Source organism: Sinocyclocheilus rhinocerous, unplaced genomic scaffold (genome assembly GCF_001515625.1).
Source record: "Sinocyclocheilus rhinocerous isolate Xijiao unplaced genomic scaffold, SAMN03320098_v1.1 scaffold1043, whole genome shotgun sequence".
NCBI lineage: Eukaryota > Metazoa > Chordata > Actinopteri > Cypriniformes > Cyprinidae > Sinocyclocheilus > Sinocyclocheilus rhinocerous.
The window spans coordinates 1,327,905-1,341,544 of NW_015642610.1; the positions used below are offsets into that span (position 1 = coordinate 1,327,905).

General features: G+C 37.8%; 1 protein-coding gene across 1 annotated transcript; it reads left to right on the plus strand.

Annotated features, from left to right (window-relative positions):
* Nucleotides 1-660: 660 nt before the first annotated feature.
* On the plus strand, nt 661-6,898 carry LOC107756253 (ubiquitin-associated domain-containing protein 1-like). The gene is made up of 10 exons (XM_016573284.1): nt 661-1,081; nt 2,050-2,170; nt 2,840-2,913; nt 3,026-3,133; nt 3,229-3,331; nt 3,677-3,785; nt 3,859-3,871; nt 4,467-4,553; nt 4,744-4,882; nt 6,444-6,898. Exons 1-10 carry the CDS (start codon nt 944-946, stop codon nt 6,557-6,559), a joined length of 1,008 nt encoding a protein of 335 aa, XP_016428770.1. The 5' UTR covers nt 661-943; the 3' UTR covers nt 6,560-6,898.
* The last annotated feature ends 6,742 nt before the right edge of the window (nt 6,899-13,640 follow it).

A 13,640-nucleotide genomic window follows, 5' to 3' on the forward strand; every position in this document is an offset into this window, starting at 1 on the left:
TAATGAAATCTTAATGTCCTTGTCGACATTTTACATTGTAATGTAAATGCAGCACGAATTAACAAGAATTTGCAAACCTGAACAGACAATTTTCTTATGCAGCATTAAAAACGGACTCTTTAATTATTATTCTACCTAAATGCAAATAATATTGGTTAACTTCTTATTAAATTTCACTTGTATAAGTGTGAAGTATATGCAATATCAGTTATTTTAAAACTTGTATGAGAATTTTAGGAGTTGTTTAACCTTTACATTATTCACTTTCTTTCTTTCTTTCTTTCTTATTTATTTATTTAAATAATTATCTGTGTTTGTCAGTTTTTAATCTACAGTCCTTTTTTTTGTATGTGGTTTATAATCACAATTTGACATTACTTCAATTGTAGTATTATACGGGTATCACACTGTTTGCAAGCGTCTTGTAGGTCGGTAGATACCTGGAAGCGGCTGGGCGACAGAAAGTTTTACAGAATCTGAATTTTCGGTATGCTTTTCTCAAAGTACAGATGAAAACAGCCCGTTGTTTTCAACGGCAGAGCTGTGCTCCAGCTTTTAGGCATCGCCGCTCCCATCCGAGGCTGTTTTGAGAGTGTGCAGCACGACGCGTCTGCATGTATACGTACTTCCACCAATCACAGTCCGCAACCTCACGCATGCGCGACCGACCGCTGTCGCTCTCGAGTCGCAGGTGTCAACAGAGCGAGCGTCCCTGCTGCAGCTGGAAACCTATCAGTCCCGTCGAAATATATCAGTCCTATGGAGCGGGCGGGCAGTACAGATCGGACGGCCTGAAAATGTTCGAATGAGACCGTGAGCTCGTGTCTGTTGCCAGGGCACGTTTAAGCGGGGAAGAGGGCGGCTTTCCGGGCTGTAGACAGCGGGCTCGCGAAGCGTCTTCAGCGGGGAGCGCTGCGGTCCTGCCGCCGCCGCTGCTGCTACAATGTTCGTGCAGGAGGAGAAGATCTTTGCAGGCAAAGTCCTGAAGGTCCACGTCTGTACCGTGGAGGGTACCGAGTGGCTGGAGGAAGTCACGGAAGACACCACTATAGAGAAACTCAAGGAGAAATGCTTAAAGCATGTAGGTCTGCCGTCGGTTAGCTGGCACTGTTAGCCAACTCGGACAGGACAGGCCCGGCCCGCTGGATTCTCAGAGTCATTGCCAAGTATTTTTAGTAACTAGCAGACGAGTCGACGGTGCTATTTATAATTTAGCAAGCTGGTCTGTCACCTCCGTCTCTATGGCTGTACTGTAACTACCACTGTCACCCTGGTTGGTTTACTGTGTAGAACTGACATTAACTCGTTGACAGCCTCTTTTTGTTCACAATATATCTGTCAAGTACTCAGATCTGTGCAGCTCAACTCACCTTGACACCCATTCATATTTTCTGTGAGGATTTGATTTGCACACTTCATGGCTTTAAGGTTGTGAATGTGTTTGTAATCACTTGACTGTAGGTCAAGCCATGTTCTAGCTGCAAGTTGCAATGCGGGCTGAAAAGTACCATGGTATTACCCTGTGCTTAATGGCATAATGTCACAATTATACCAAGTTTTATGGATTTATATAATGACAATATCATGGTGTTCTTTGAAGTACCTTGGAGTATCATGTAAAAAGCAGGATACATTAATTATTCAGTACCAGGTAACATGGTAACAATTGACGCCAACTGTACCGTGGTACTACCACAGTACTGGACCCCACTGTAAGTGGGCTGAGCTCATGATTGTGATTTTTATGGGGTAAATGTACTGTTCAAAGGTTTGGGGTTGTAAGATAGCAGCACTTTTGCTGCTACTGAGGTGGGATTTGGTTAAGGTTAGGGACAGGTTTGGTGGTATGGTTAGGTTTAAAGGTGGGTTGTGGTGTAAGGGTTGGGTCGACAGTGTATTTCTGTAGTATGTGTATCTACAGTCAGGTATTCAAATATTGTTACTGTACATGTATGTGCTCAATAAGTACATTGTATCTATTGATTATATATTTCAATGTTAGTACATAGTAGTTAAAGACACTACATTTGTATTTTTCTTCTCTTACAGTATGTCCATGGAAGTCTAGAGGATCCTAAAACTCTTACACATCACAAACTCATTCATGCTGCCACTGAGAGAATTCTCACCGAATCCAAAACAGTTGCTGAGGAAAATCTTAAAGACAAAGGTATTTCAACTTACCGGTGCATCTGGTGGTTCTTAATATTTTTGACTCTAAGGCCCTGCATTTTTCACGACAATATTCAAAGGCCCCCATGATTTTTCCAGTTGTTTGTTATTTTACTGGGTAAGGATTAAGGATGAGTATTTTTAGAAATATCTTTTCTCACAATTTCTACCAGATTGAATATTTAAAAAAAAAATGTTGAGGGAGTGAATTGAACTAAGAAATATCTTTATTTTTAATTGTTTTAGCTGTTATTAAATACTTTATTTTTTCTCCATTCACCATTAAATTAAAATGGACAATTTTTTTTATTTTTAAATGGAATTTTACAGTGTTTATTAAATTATTGATCCATTCACATAATTTTTTTTGTGTGCTCTTGTAATCTTTAATCAAATACATTAACTTTTTTCTTGTTTGAGAAGTCGTTTTACTCACATATACATCACAATAGAGAAAAAGATGAACACAATTTCCTTTCATGCTGAATTTGAATCATATAAGTCATCTTGAGGCCCCTTTGGAAGTTTGCTAAGGCCCTCTATTGGGTCCCAGCCCCTGGTTAAGAACCACTGATCTAGGGTGTAGTCATGTTTTGCACATGTTCTTTGTATTTAAAATCAGATTCTGACAGACATGAATCCTGATTCATTTTTGTTTGTTTTCTAGACTGCTTATTATTGATAAAGAAAAGACCTCCGCAGGCTCCACCAAAAATGGCTGACATATCTTCTGAAGAGAAGGTATCTGGTGACAGTTTTCTTTTTGGGTGAACTCTTCTTAATTAATACTATGCATTACACTTCTAAGCTTTGTGATTCTGCAAAGTTGAGCAGTGTCTGTGCTTGTTGACAGAAGAAGCAAGAGAACAAAGCGCCAGATATGGACGGCATCCTCAAAGCCACAGCAAACCTGTCCACTCGCAACACTGACCGTGCTGTAACTCAACACAATATCAGAGATGTGGGTGCATGCAGTTTATTCAGTTAGACCTTTCTGCAGTGCAATTGTTCAGAATATGTTGTTTTACATTGTATAATTTATTTTGTCTCCTTCAGTTTCAAACAGAGCTGAGGAAGATTCTGGTCTCACTTATTGAGGTGGCTCAGAAGCTGCTGGCTCTGAATCCAGATGCTGTTGAGCTCTTCAAAAAGGCCAATGGTAAGCTATGGATAGAGACCAGAATGGATCAAATCAGTTTAAGCCTTGGTGAAACAATTAATTACCATGCTTTTCAGATATCTGCCATAGGTTTTTCTGATATATTATTTATCATATTATTTATTAATCTGACTTATTATTTAAGTACAATAGAGTAATATTGCCGTGCAAACAGTACTGCCACAGTACTTTTTTTTTCAAGAGGTCATTATTAACCTACTTTATTTTTGATCTCTGATAACCACTCAGAATGTCTGACTGGTCAGTGTGCAGGTGTAAATATAATTTTGCTCTCTTAGCAAATTATGGTGAATGGTTGTTCTTTGTGTCTTCCCTCTCTGGCAGCCATGCTGGATGAGGATGAGGAGGATCGTGTGGATGAAACGGCCCTGCAGCAGCTGACTGAGATGGGTTTCCCTGAGAGTCGTGCTGTGAAGGCTCTACGCTTAAACCAGTGAGTACTCTTACTTAGGGAATCCTCAAACCCTTTTTCTTATGTTTCAATAATCAAAATGAGCATGTGTAAGTGACACATCTGAAGTCTTTTCTTGTATATAAGGATACAATTTTAAAGGAGTAGTACACTTCCAGGATGAAAATTCTGTAATCATTTACTCACCTCCAATTGTTCCAAACTTGGATGAGTTTCTTACTTTTGTTGAACACACTAAAAGATATTTAGAAAATTTTTGGTATCCAAACAGTTGATGGGCACCATTGACTTCAATAGTAGCAAAAAAAAAAAAAAAAAAATAAAAATATTGAGAAAATCCCTTTTAAGGTTAACTTTATTTTAGTTAGCTGCCAAAGCAACGTTTCTAATTTTTAAATGTTCAAGTTTGATTGTTTCATGTATTTATATTTTAATTTATTTCAACATTTTTTTTCAATTTACTAAAACAATTTTTTTAAGTTTTAGCTAACAATAACAACACTGATAACAACAAGCTAAAAACCATTAAAACCACCCACAACGCCCTAGCATCATAGAAGCGACTTTTTCCACAGGCAAATGCCACTATAGAATTAATTTTTGTTGGTTGCAAATCCTGCAGTAATTCACATAAAATAGCTACGTCTGTCTTGCTGTGGAATCTTTTTAGATGCATCATCTCGTATCTCTGTTTGTGTGTAGGCAGTGATTGCACTGATGGAGATGGGCTTCGATGAGAAAGAGGTGATTGATGCCCTCCGCGTCAATAATAATCAACAGGATGCAGCTGTATGTAAACATTCAGAGGATCATAAAATCATGTATATTGAGTTATTTCAACAGCCAATTAAGATTAAATGAGCTCATTGATATTCTGTAAAATATGTGGTTAAGTCTTTGTTTTGTTTAGTTAAACAATATTTATTAAGGTCACATTTTTATTCCATATCCTTGTTTTGTAACTTCTGTTCCCACACAGTGTGAATGGCTGCTGGGTGACAGAAAGCCCACCCCTGAGGATCTGGACAAGGGCATTGATACCAGCAGTCCCCTGTTTCAGGCTATCCTGGAGAATCCCGTCGTACAGCTTGGTCTCACAAACCCCAAGACTCTTCTAGGTGAGGTTTTTTCCCTGTATACTCAAAGGTTCTTCAAAACAGTCAAATCAGTGATTGTTTCTGCTGTTTTTTTCTACTTTTCTGTTGGAAAACGAAATTTCTGGCTGAGCAAAACATGTTATTTCAAGGTTTTCAAGTGTTTATTTGATTCTATCCATTTGGCCTGTTATGACAGCGAGTTTTCCACTTCCTCCAGCTGAACAGTAACCCAGATTAATGATGCTGCCAGCACCATGCTTGATGGCAGGATGACGTTATCTGGGTGTTGGGCTCTGTGTGGTTTGTGGTAAATACAGCACTTTGCTTTGGGGCCAGAGTGCTCAATTTTCACTTCATCAGACCACAGCAGTTACTTCCAAAGCCTTTCAGCTTTTGTCACCAGGCTTCTCACAATATCCAGAATTATCTTGGACTTGCTCAGAAGTTGCTTCCCTTCTAGCCACGGTTACAAAAAGGACTTCTTGGAATCTTGGAAGTCAAATTTTCAAATTTAAATTTTTAAAACTTTCAAATTTTATCTGGTTGCCCCATTTGCTAAGCTGACTTGAATTTAAAATTGTCTACTACACTGTAATGATTTGCTAATTGCTAATTTCATATTTTAATATATTTTCTTAATTTTTTTAACCTACATTACCACACACAACTGGTGGGATGTTATATTTTATGTATTTACACTAATGGCTGAAAGTTTGGAATAAAGTTGTTTTTTTTTTTTTTATGTTTTTGAAAGAAGTTTGTTTTGCTCATTAAGGCTGCATTTATTTGATAAAAAGAGTAAAACCATTAATGTTGTGAAATATTATTTCAATTTAAAATAGCCATTTTCTATTTTAATATATTTTAAAATGTAATTTATTCCTGTGATGGTAAAGCTTTTCAGCAGTCTTCAGTGTCACGTGATCCTTCAGAAATCATTCTAATATGCTGATTTGGTGCTCAAGAAACATTTCTTTTCATCAATGTTAAAAACAATACTGTTTCTTTTTTTTTGGTGTAGAAAAAAATAGTTGGCTCAAACATTTGAATGGTAATGTATCACAGATTCCACAAAAAATATTAAGCAGTTAAGACTGTTTTCAGCATTGAAAATAACAAGATGTTTCTCTTGCACCAGGAATAAGTACCGTAACACTTTAAAATATAATAAAATAAAATAAAAAAAACATTATTTTAAAATGTAAAATATATATTTTTGATTAAATAAATGCAACCTCGGTGAGCATAAGAGACTTCTTTCAAAACAATTAAACATTTTAATTATTCCAAGCATGCAATTATTGTCAGTATGTGTTCCCTGGGAATAGAACCAATGACCATGGCATTGATAACACCATGTGCTATAAGATGACCTACAGGACTCATAAATATTTATTATTTTATTTATGTTTGTTAACATATTTAATGTGTTTTTTTTTTTTTAGGGTTATTAAATATGTTTTGTGTTGGAGTTCAAGACCACTGTTGAAACAGACTAAACTGTATTTTCAAGTAGATGCAGTCCAATCTGTGTCTGTTGTTGGTTGGATGTGACTGAGACATGTTTTTCTTGGCTTCACAGCCTTTGAGGACATGCTGGAGAACCCGCTGAACAGCACGCAGTGGATGAATGATCCTGAGACAGGTCCCGTCATGCTCCAGATCTCCAGAATCTTCCAGACACTCAACCGCACGTAAAGCACACCTCATCTGTGGAGCGGCCAGAACCACAGCATAGCATAGGGAAAAAGGTCAATAATTTAAAAGAGAAGTGTGTGTGTGCGTGCGTGCGTGCGTGTATAGTTTATGTGTGTGCGCGTGTATTTGGCATAACTATTGTTTTAAGTGGAGAAGTCACAAAAGATGAATGTAAAAATACGATGATGACATTTTCACATCATGTTATACAGAGGAAAATATCTATTTATAACTACACAACACTTGTACAAATACAATGTAAGCAGTAACTTAATGATAAATAGCTAACTCAATTATTTAGTTTTTTATGTTTTAATATGATCTGTTTTTAATTATATTAAGCACATTATTTTATATAATTTCTCTATATAATTGTACAATTGGACATATAAAAAAAAAAAAAAAAAAGAAAGAAAAAGAAAAAATTATCCAGAAACAATTTTCTGTTTTTCTTGTGCTCAAAGATCAAATTACAACCAAATTATTTAACACTTCACATGGTACATTTGTCATAACTGAATGTTTCTACAGGGAAATGAACAATGTGTATTCAGTTAATTTTATTATCGGTTCAAAAATGAAATCCTTTATGTATTAGATTATAAGATTCTTCCGAAAACATTGAATGAACGTATGTACAATTTAGGGAAAGCAATGCAAGCACCAGCAGTTTTGGGCAACTCCTCATTTGATGATTATTCAAGCTTTGCGGTTTCATTAACACTAAAGACATTTCTTTGATTATGTGATGACGCAATAGCAATTTGCAGCCCCTTACGGACATAGATAAGTGACATATTGAAATCGAACCTGATCCTTTTGTTCCTCTTATCTCTTTCATTCTTCTGATATTAACACATTGACATTTCTTTGATTATGTGATGACGCAATAGCAATTTGCAGCCCCTTACGGACATAGATAAGTGACATATTGAAATCGAACCTGATCCTTTTGTTCCTCTTATCTCTTTCATTCTTCTGATCTATTCAGATGGAATCTGTCCAAATGGACACAAGTCCGTTTTGATTCTGTCAGTTTAGAACAAAGATGGTATAATCGAGTACTGGATCATTACCTTAGTTTTCTCCCAGTAGCTCCTGCATCAGGGGTTTTCAAGTATTACAGTACATTTGTCCACTATCATGATCAAGCTGCTGTCTCTGATCTCGCTCGCGTCCCTGCACATGTGTAATGTGAGTCTTACTTTACATGATTACAGGAGGCTGGACAGACTTGTACTAACGCAAATAAAAGGACTTTTCTTTTATGGACTGGTTCTGTTACACGGTATGTTTGCTCAAGTTGGTTGTGTTTAATGATAATGATGAATTAAATGTGCTGTCAGTGTCATCACTGTTCTCTTATGTCACTTTTTACAATGCACTTAGTAGTTTGCACGGGAAATTCAGACTGCATTCATTGTACACAACATGTACTCTTTTATTTTAAATGTTTGGATTGAAATTGAAGCATTGTTTGCGGTGGAAACCTAAATTTGTATGCTCGGTTTCAAATACCTATGCTGGGATTTCTAGAAGAAATTAAGTTTTCGGTAAGACTTAAGTTGAAAAACGTTATTTAAACGGTTCTTTAACGTTTTTTTTTTTAAACATTTTTATTTGTATCAGATAAATATATTATAAAAATGTGGTCATACCAAACACCAATTTTAGATTCATAGATAATTGTGTGAAGCAGAGGATGAAATATGTTTTTTTGTTTCATTTTGGCCAAGCCTGGAGTGTTTCCATTCAATATTTGAATCGTGTTGGTGTGAAGTGTGTGCTCAGGGGTTTCTTAGCCATATCGGGCAAATATCTGTTATAGTAATGCCTACCTTTATCAATACAAATAACAGTAGATTAGTGATTGCATTATCAGAGAACTCTTTGAATATATCTGAAAGCTTACTCTTTAAATGAAAACTTACTATCCTTGTGTGATATTTATTTTGAGGCCAAATATAATCAATCATGAAATCATCCCTAGAGAGATTATGTCATTATAATACCGTTTTAGAAGGCCGAACCTATTAAATGGTACGCCATGTTCATTTCACTCTCTGAGTGGCTTCAAATGTATTTAAAAAGATTATGTTTAACACATTCAGCATTTGAAATCAGATCATCTCCATTGTCTTGAGAACAAGTTTTGGGTCCGTATAAGCAAATATAAGCAAATGTAGTTTATATTGTTTTGGGGGACTAGAGAGTACAGGTTTCTATGCAATTCAATTTTTTTGTTGCCTCAACAGAAAAACATGATGCATTTGAGTAATTGATGTGCACTTTCATATCATGTCTTATTTTTGATTTGAATCAAATTTTGGTTTCATCATTGGTAAGCTCTGTAAAGTAGAAAGTGCTGTATGATTTCAGTATTTTAAAATGTTTGGTGTTCATTCATTCATTTACTGTTTAGAAATGCTTATATGGTTGAACAGTCTCATTTTGGAACCTGAATGTTCATTTTCCTAATGCCAGTGTGCTGAATACCTTATTAAAATGATCGTTGATCAAATGCTAAGTTACAGCTTTTTTTTTCTCCCTCATTTCAAAAAGGTGATCAGGTAACAGAAGTTATGATGAAATATCCTGAAGGTTTGGTGCTCTTGTGTTAACATTTTACTTTTGTGTCCTTGCTTTGTGTACAAGTTCAGTTTCACATAGGGCCCCTACAGTCTGAGAGCTAAAATTTAACTTGTCTCCATTTGTTGAAAAACCTTTCATGAAAATAATAATTAAAAAAAAGTTTTGAAATTCCAGTTTTCTCTAATTACTGTTGTTTTTATTCTCAGTATGACCACTTGTGGAGAATTCAACATAGTTCAGAAGTCTGAAAACAGCCAAATGTCTTTTTTTTTTTTTTTACATATTTCAAAGCCTAAAATCTTTCACCACTCCCATATACCCTGTAATATACAGTGGGTATAGAAAAGTATCACCCCTCTTTAAAATAATCACATTTTGTTGCTTTGCAGCACACAGTTTTTGTTTTATCCAGCTGTATTTACTCAGTGCAACTTATAACATCAAAGTAAAAGATATAACACCATGTCAGAAAAAAAAAAGAAAAAAGAAACAGTCGGAAAAAGGATCACCCCCTCCTAAAAATGAATTGTAAACTCAATCAGGTGTAGCTAATCAACGTCTCATGGCACACAAAGACAACTCTGAAGCAGTTGCAGAAATTTATGACAGAGTGGTCATTGTGTGCATGTAAAAACAATATCACAAATTCTTCACAAATTTGGCTTGAATGGGAAGGTTGCACTCCTCAAGAAAGGCCACATGCAGTCACGACTGAGCTTTGCCAAAAGCACCTTGAAGATTCTGAGGCAGATGAGACTAAAATTGAATTATTTGCCCTCAACACCAAACAATATGTCTGACGGAAATCCAATACAGCTCACCATCCAAATAACAGCATTCCTCCAGTAAAGTATGGAGGTGGTAATATGTTATGGGGTGTTTCTCTGCAGCAGGGACTGGAGCACTTGTCAGGATATAAGGAAAAATGGATGGGGCGAAATACCATCAAATTCTTGAGGAAAATCTGCTGCCCTCTGCCAGAAAGTTGTCAGTGGGAAGAAGGTTTACCTTCTAACATGACAATGACCCAAAGCACACAGCAAAACTGACCACACAGTGGTTGATGGAGAAAAAGGTGAATGTCCTTGCAGGGCCTAGTCTGAGCCCAGACTTAAACCCCTTTGAAAATCTGTGGAATGACTTGGAGACTGCAGTCCACAAACGCTCACCATCAAATTTAACTGGACTTGAGCCGTTCTGCAAAGAAGAGTGGGCAAATATTGCAAAGTCTAGATGTGCTGAGTAGAGATGTATCCCAACAGACTAAAGGCTGTAATTAAAGCAAAAGGTGGTTCAACAAAATACTGACACAAGGGGGTGATCCTTTTTCCAACTCTTTTAACACTTGGATGTTAAAAGTTGCACTGAGTAAATACAGCTGGATAAAACTAAAACTGTCCGTCTTCATTTCAGGCTGCAAAACAACAAAATGTGATTATTTTAAAGGGGGATGATTCTTTTCTATACCCACTGTATATGTTGGTTTAAGGAAACCATTTCACTCAGTTAGGCTTAGGCTTAATGATATTACATTTAGGCCTGGTTTCACAGACAGGGCTTAGACTAAGCCAGGCTTAGGCCATAGTTCAATTAGGACATTTAAGTAATTTTTATAAATATGCCTTAGAAAAAACATTACTGGTCTGCATTTTGAGACAAAATAAAGGCACTGATATATTTTAAGATCAGTCAGTGCAAGTTTTTTTCAGTTGAAACAGCTCAAGACTTAGATTTTAGTCTGGCATTAGGCTTAAGCCTTGTCTGTGAAACCGGGGGTTAGTGTTATTTCAGTAATATAGCCTATATATTATATATGTTATAGAGTTTATTAACATTTTGAATTAAAATTTAGTGTTTAATTCAAATTAATATTTTTAATTAAAATGTAGTGCCTTTATCATTATATTCTTTAAATATTTCAGTAATTGATTTCTGTTTTTGTAATTTCAGTACTTTAATTGGGTGCTAAGGCAACATTTCTAATTTTCATGTAAGTTTTTTAAGTTTACGTTTTTATCAAATATTTATATGCACATAGAGTGATAAAGTAGTTTACAAAAGTTAATAAGCTATTTGTTGAACACTGGTGTTTTTACTAATTTCATAACATAACAGCAGAAAGCCACTTGAGGCAGTTATATTACCGTAGTTAATTTAATATGGTTATTGATTTGGATTAATATGATTGATTAAAATTAATTAAAATAAATATTACGTTAACTTGTGATTGCTGTTTGTTACAGTTACAGTTTTTCCTCCACCATGTGCCTCTGTAAATGATTGACTGTGCATAACATCTCGGTTACGTATGTAACCTTGGTTCCCTGAATAGGGAACGAGATGCTGCGATGATGTCATCGCTTTAGGGAACACCTTTGGTGTGACAAATGTCTGAAGCACTTATACCATCACGCCAATTCATTGGCCAAATAGCGCTTAGCACCACCCCCGACGCGCACGTAGGTGAGCTATATCAGCGTGCTGCGTGCTATTTCATCAGATTTCCACTTGTTTACGAAGGAAGTAAATGAAGTTAACCAACTAACATTATACATACCCTTTTGGTTTCTGTACCCAATATTTAAAAAATTTACAAATGCAATAAAAATATCGGTATCGGTACTCGGTATCGGCAAGTACCAAAAATAAAAGTATCGGTATCGGGCGAGTACTGAAAAAAGTGGTATCGGTGCATCCCTAGTAAAAACTGTTTGAGAGCCAGGAAGACAGCTAGCATCTCCAAACGATTTATGTGCCAGCCACAATGCACCTCTGTCCAGACTCCACAGACTGGACGTACTTGATGGACCGCTCCCCAGCCCGTAAGGGACGCGTCCGTAGTGATTGTCTTGCGGCGACACAACGTCCCTATCTGGAATTCCTTCTTGAAGGAACTGGGGTCTCATTCACGGGCTTAGAGCACGAAAGCCCTTGCGTGTCACCGTAATTCTGCCCCAGGAGCCGCAACGGGGCCAGAGCTGCGTCCATACATTTTGTAAACGTTCGAGGAGCCAAAGCTAGTCCGAAAGGAAGAACACAATATTGGTATGCCTTGCCCTCGAAAGCAAACCTGAGGAACTTCCTGTCTTGATGGATGTGAAAGTATGCATCCTTTAGATTGATGGTTACAAACCAATCTTTGGATTGGATCTGAGACAGAATGGACTTTACTGTTAGCATCTTGAACTTGCTCACTCTGAGCACAAGATTTAGACGATGCAAGTCCAATATCGGATATTAATCACCATCTTTTTTGGGCACAACAAAATACCGGCTGTAGAAGCCTGACTTCTTCTGAGTGGGGGGTATCTCCTCTATAGCCCCTTTCTCTAGGAGTGACATGATCTCCTGACTTAAAATCGAGGCCTTCCCAGGATGTACCGTCGTAGGAAGAACCCCGCTGAAAGGAGGTGGCCCTTTCCGAAATTGGATGGTGTAACCGTGTCGAACGGTGCGTAGTACCCATTGTGAGACATCGGGCAGGCATCTCCACGCGGCCCAATAGTCTGCTGGGGGCTTTAGTCGTTCTACGTTTGAAATATTCACCTAATTTTCCTGTATAGGGCCCCAAAGCACCTGAGTGGCGGGAAATTCTATAACAGGAAGATGTCCAATGTGCTGTCGGGCCTGCCCACCACCCCAAGAGTGGGAGCTTTGAAGACCGTCATAAACGGGCCATGCTCGCATGACCCTTGGGCTTTCTCTCGAACTCTGAAGACTGGAACGTGCAGAGTATCTGAGGGGTGCTCGTCATAAGGACTCGACCTAAAACTGTCAGAGTATGCTTGTGCGGTTCGTCCACACTCTCTAAAGGAGGGCCTGGCCTCCGAAGACGAGCAAAAGAATCAGGAACTGCTATTAGGAGCCTGAGAACGAGAGGCCTTGGCCGTCGAACTTAAGTCTATCCGCTTGCGTTGCCGTGGGTGAGCAGGCGGGGGAGACCTAGGACCCCAGTCCTTACGAAGGGGTAACGTAGGCGATGGCTCATGCCGCTGGACCTCGCGAGGGCGCTGCAAAGAGGACGAGCGTGAATGAGCCGCAGGTGGTTGACGCTCTACTTCCTTAGCCCTGCGCGGGATGAGCTGACGAAACGCGGCGGATTGCTGTTTCGCAGCTTGAAACTTTTCCACGACAGTCGTGACCGAATCCGCGAACAGACCGTCATTAGAAATGGGGGCGTCCAAAAGAAAGGTTCTGTCCTTTTCCTTAAAGGGGTCATATGATGCGATTTCATTTTTTCCTTTCTCTTTAGAGTGTTACAAGCTCTTGGTGCATAAAGAAGATCTGTAAAGTTGCAAAGACTAAAGTCTCAAATCCAAAGAGATATTCTTTATAAAAGTTAAGAGTTAACCACACCTACCTAAAACGGCTCGTTCGAACACGCCCCCACATACCTACCTCACTATGTGGGAAGATTTGCATAAAGCCCCCAAATGTTCACGCAAAGAAAGAAGGAGTAACTTTTATTCTCGCTGTAGTAATGTTGTTG

Coding starts and splice junctions, on each gene's coding strand:
- LOC107756253 (XM_016573284.1), top strand. CDS start 944: ATGTTCGTGCAGGAGGAGAAGATCTTTGCAGGCAAAGTCCTGAAGGTC. Junction 2,171..2,839: donor GGAAAATCTTAAAGACAAAG/GTATTTCAACTT, acceptor TTTGTTTTCTAG/ACTGCTTATTATTGATAAAG. Junction 3,134..3,228: donor CTCAACACAATATCAGAGAT/GTGGGTGCATGC, acceptor TGTCTCCTTCAG/TTTCAAACAGAGCTGAGGAA.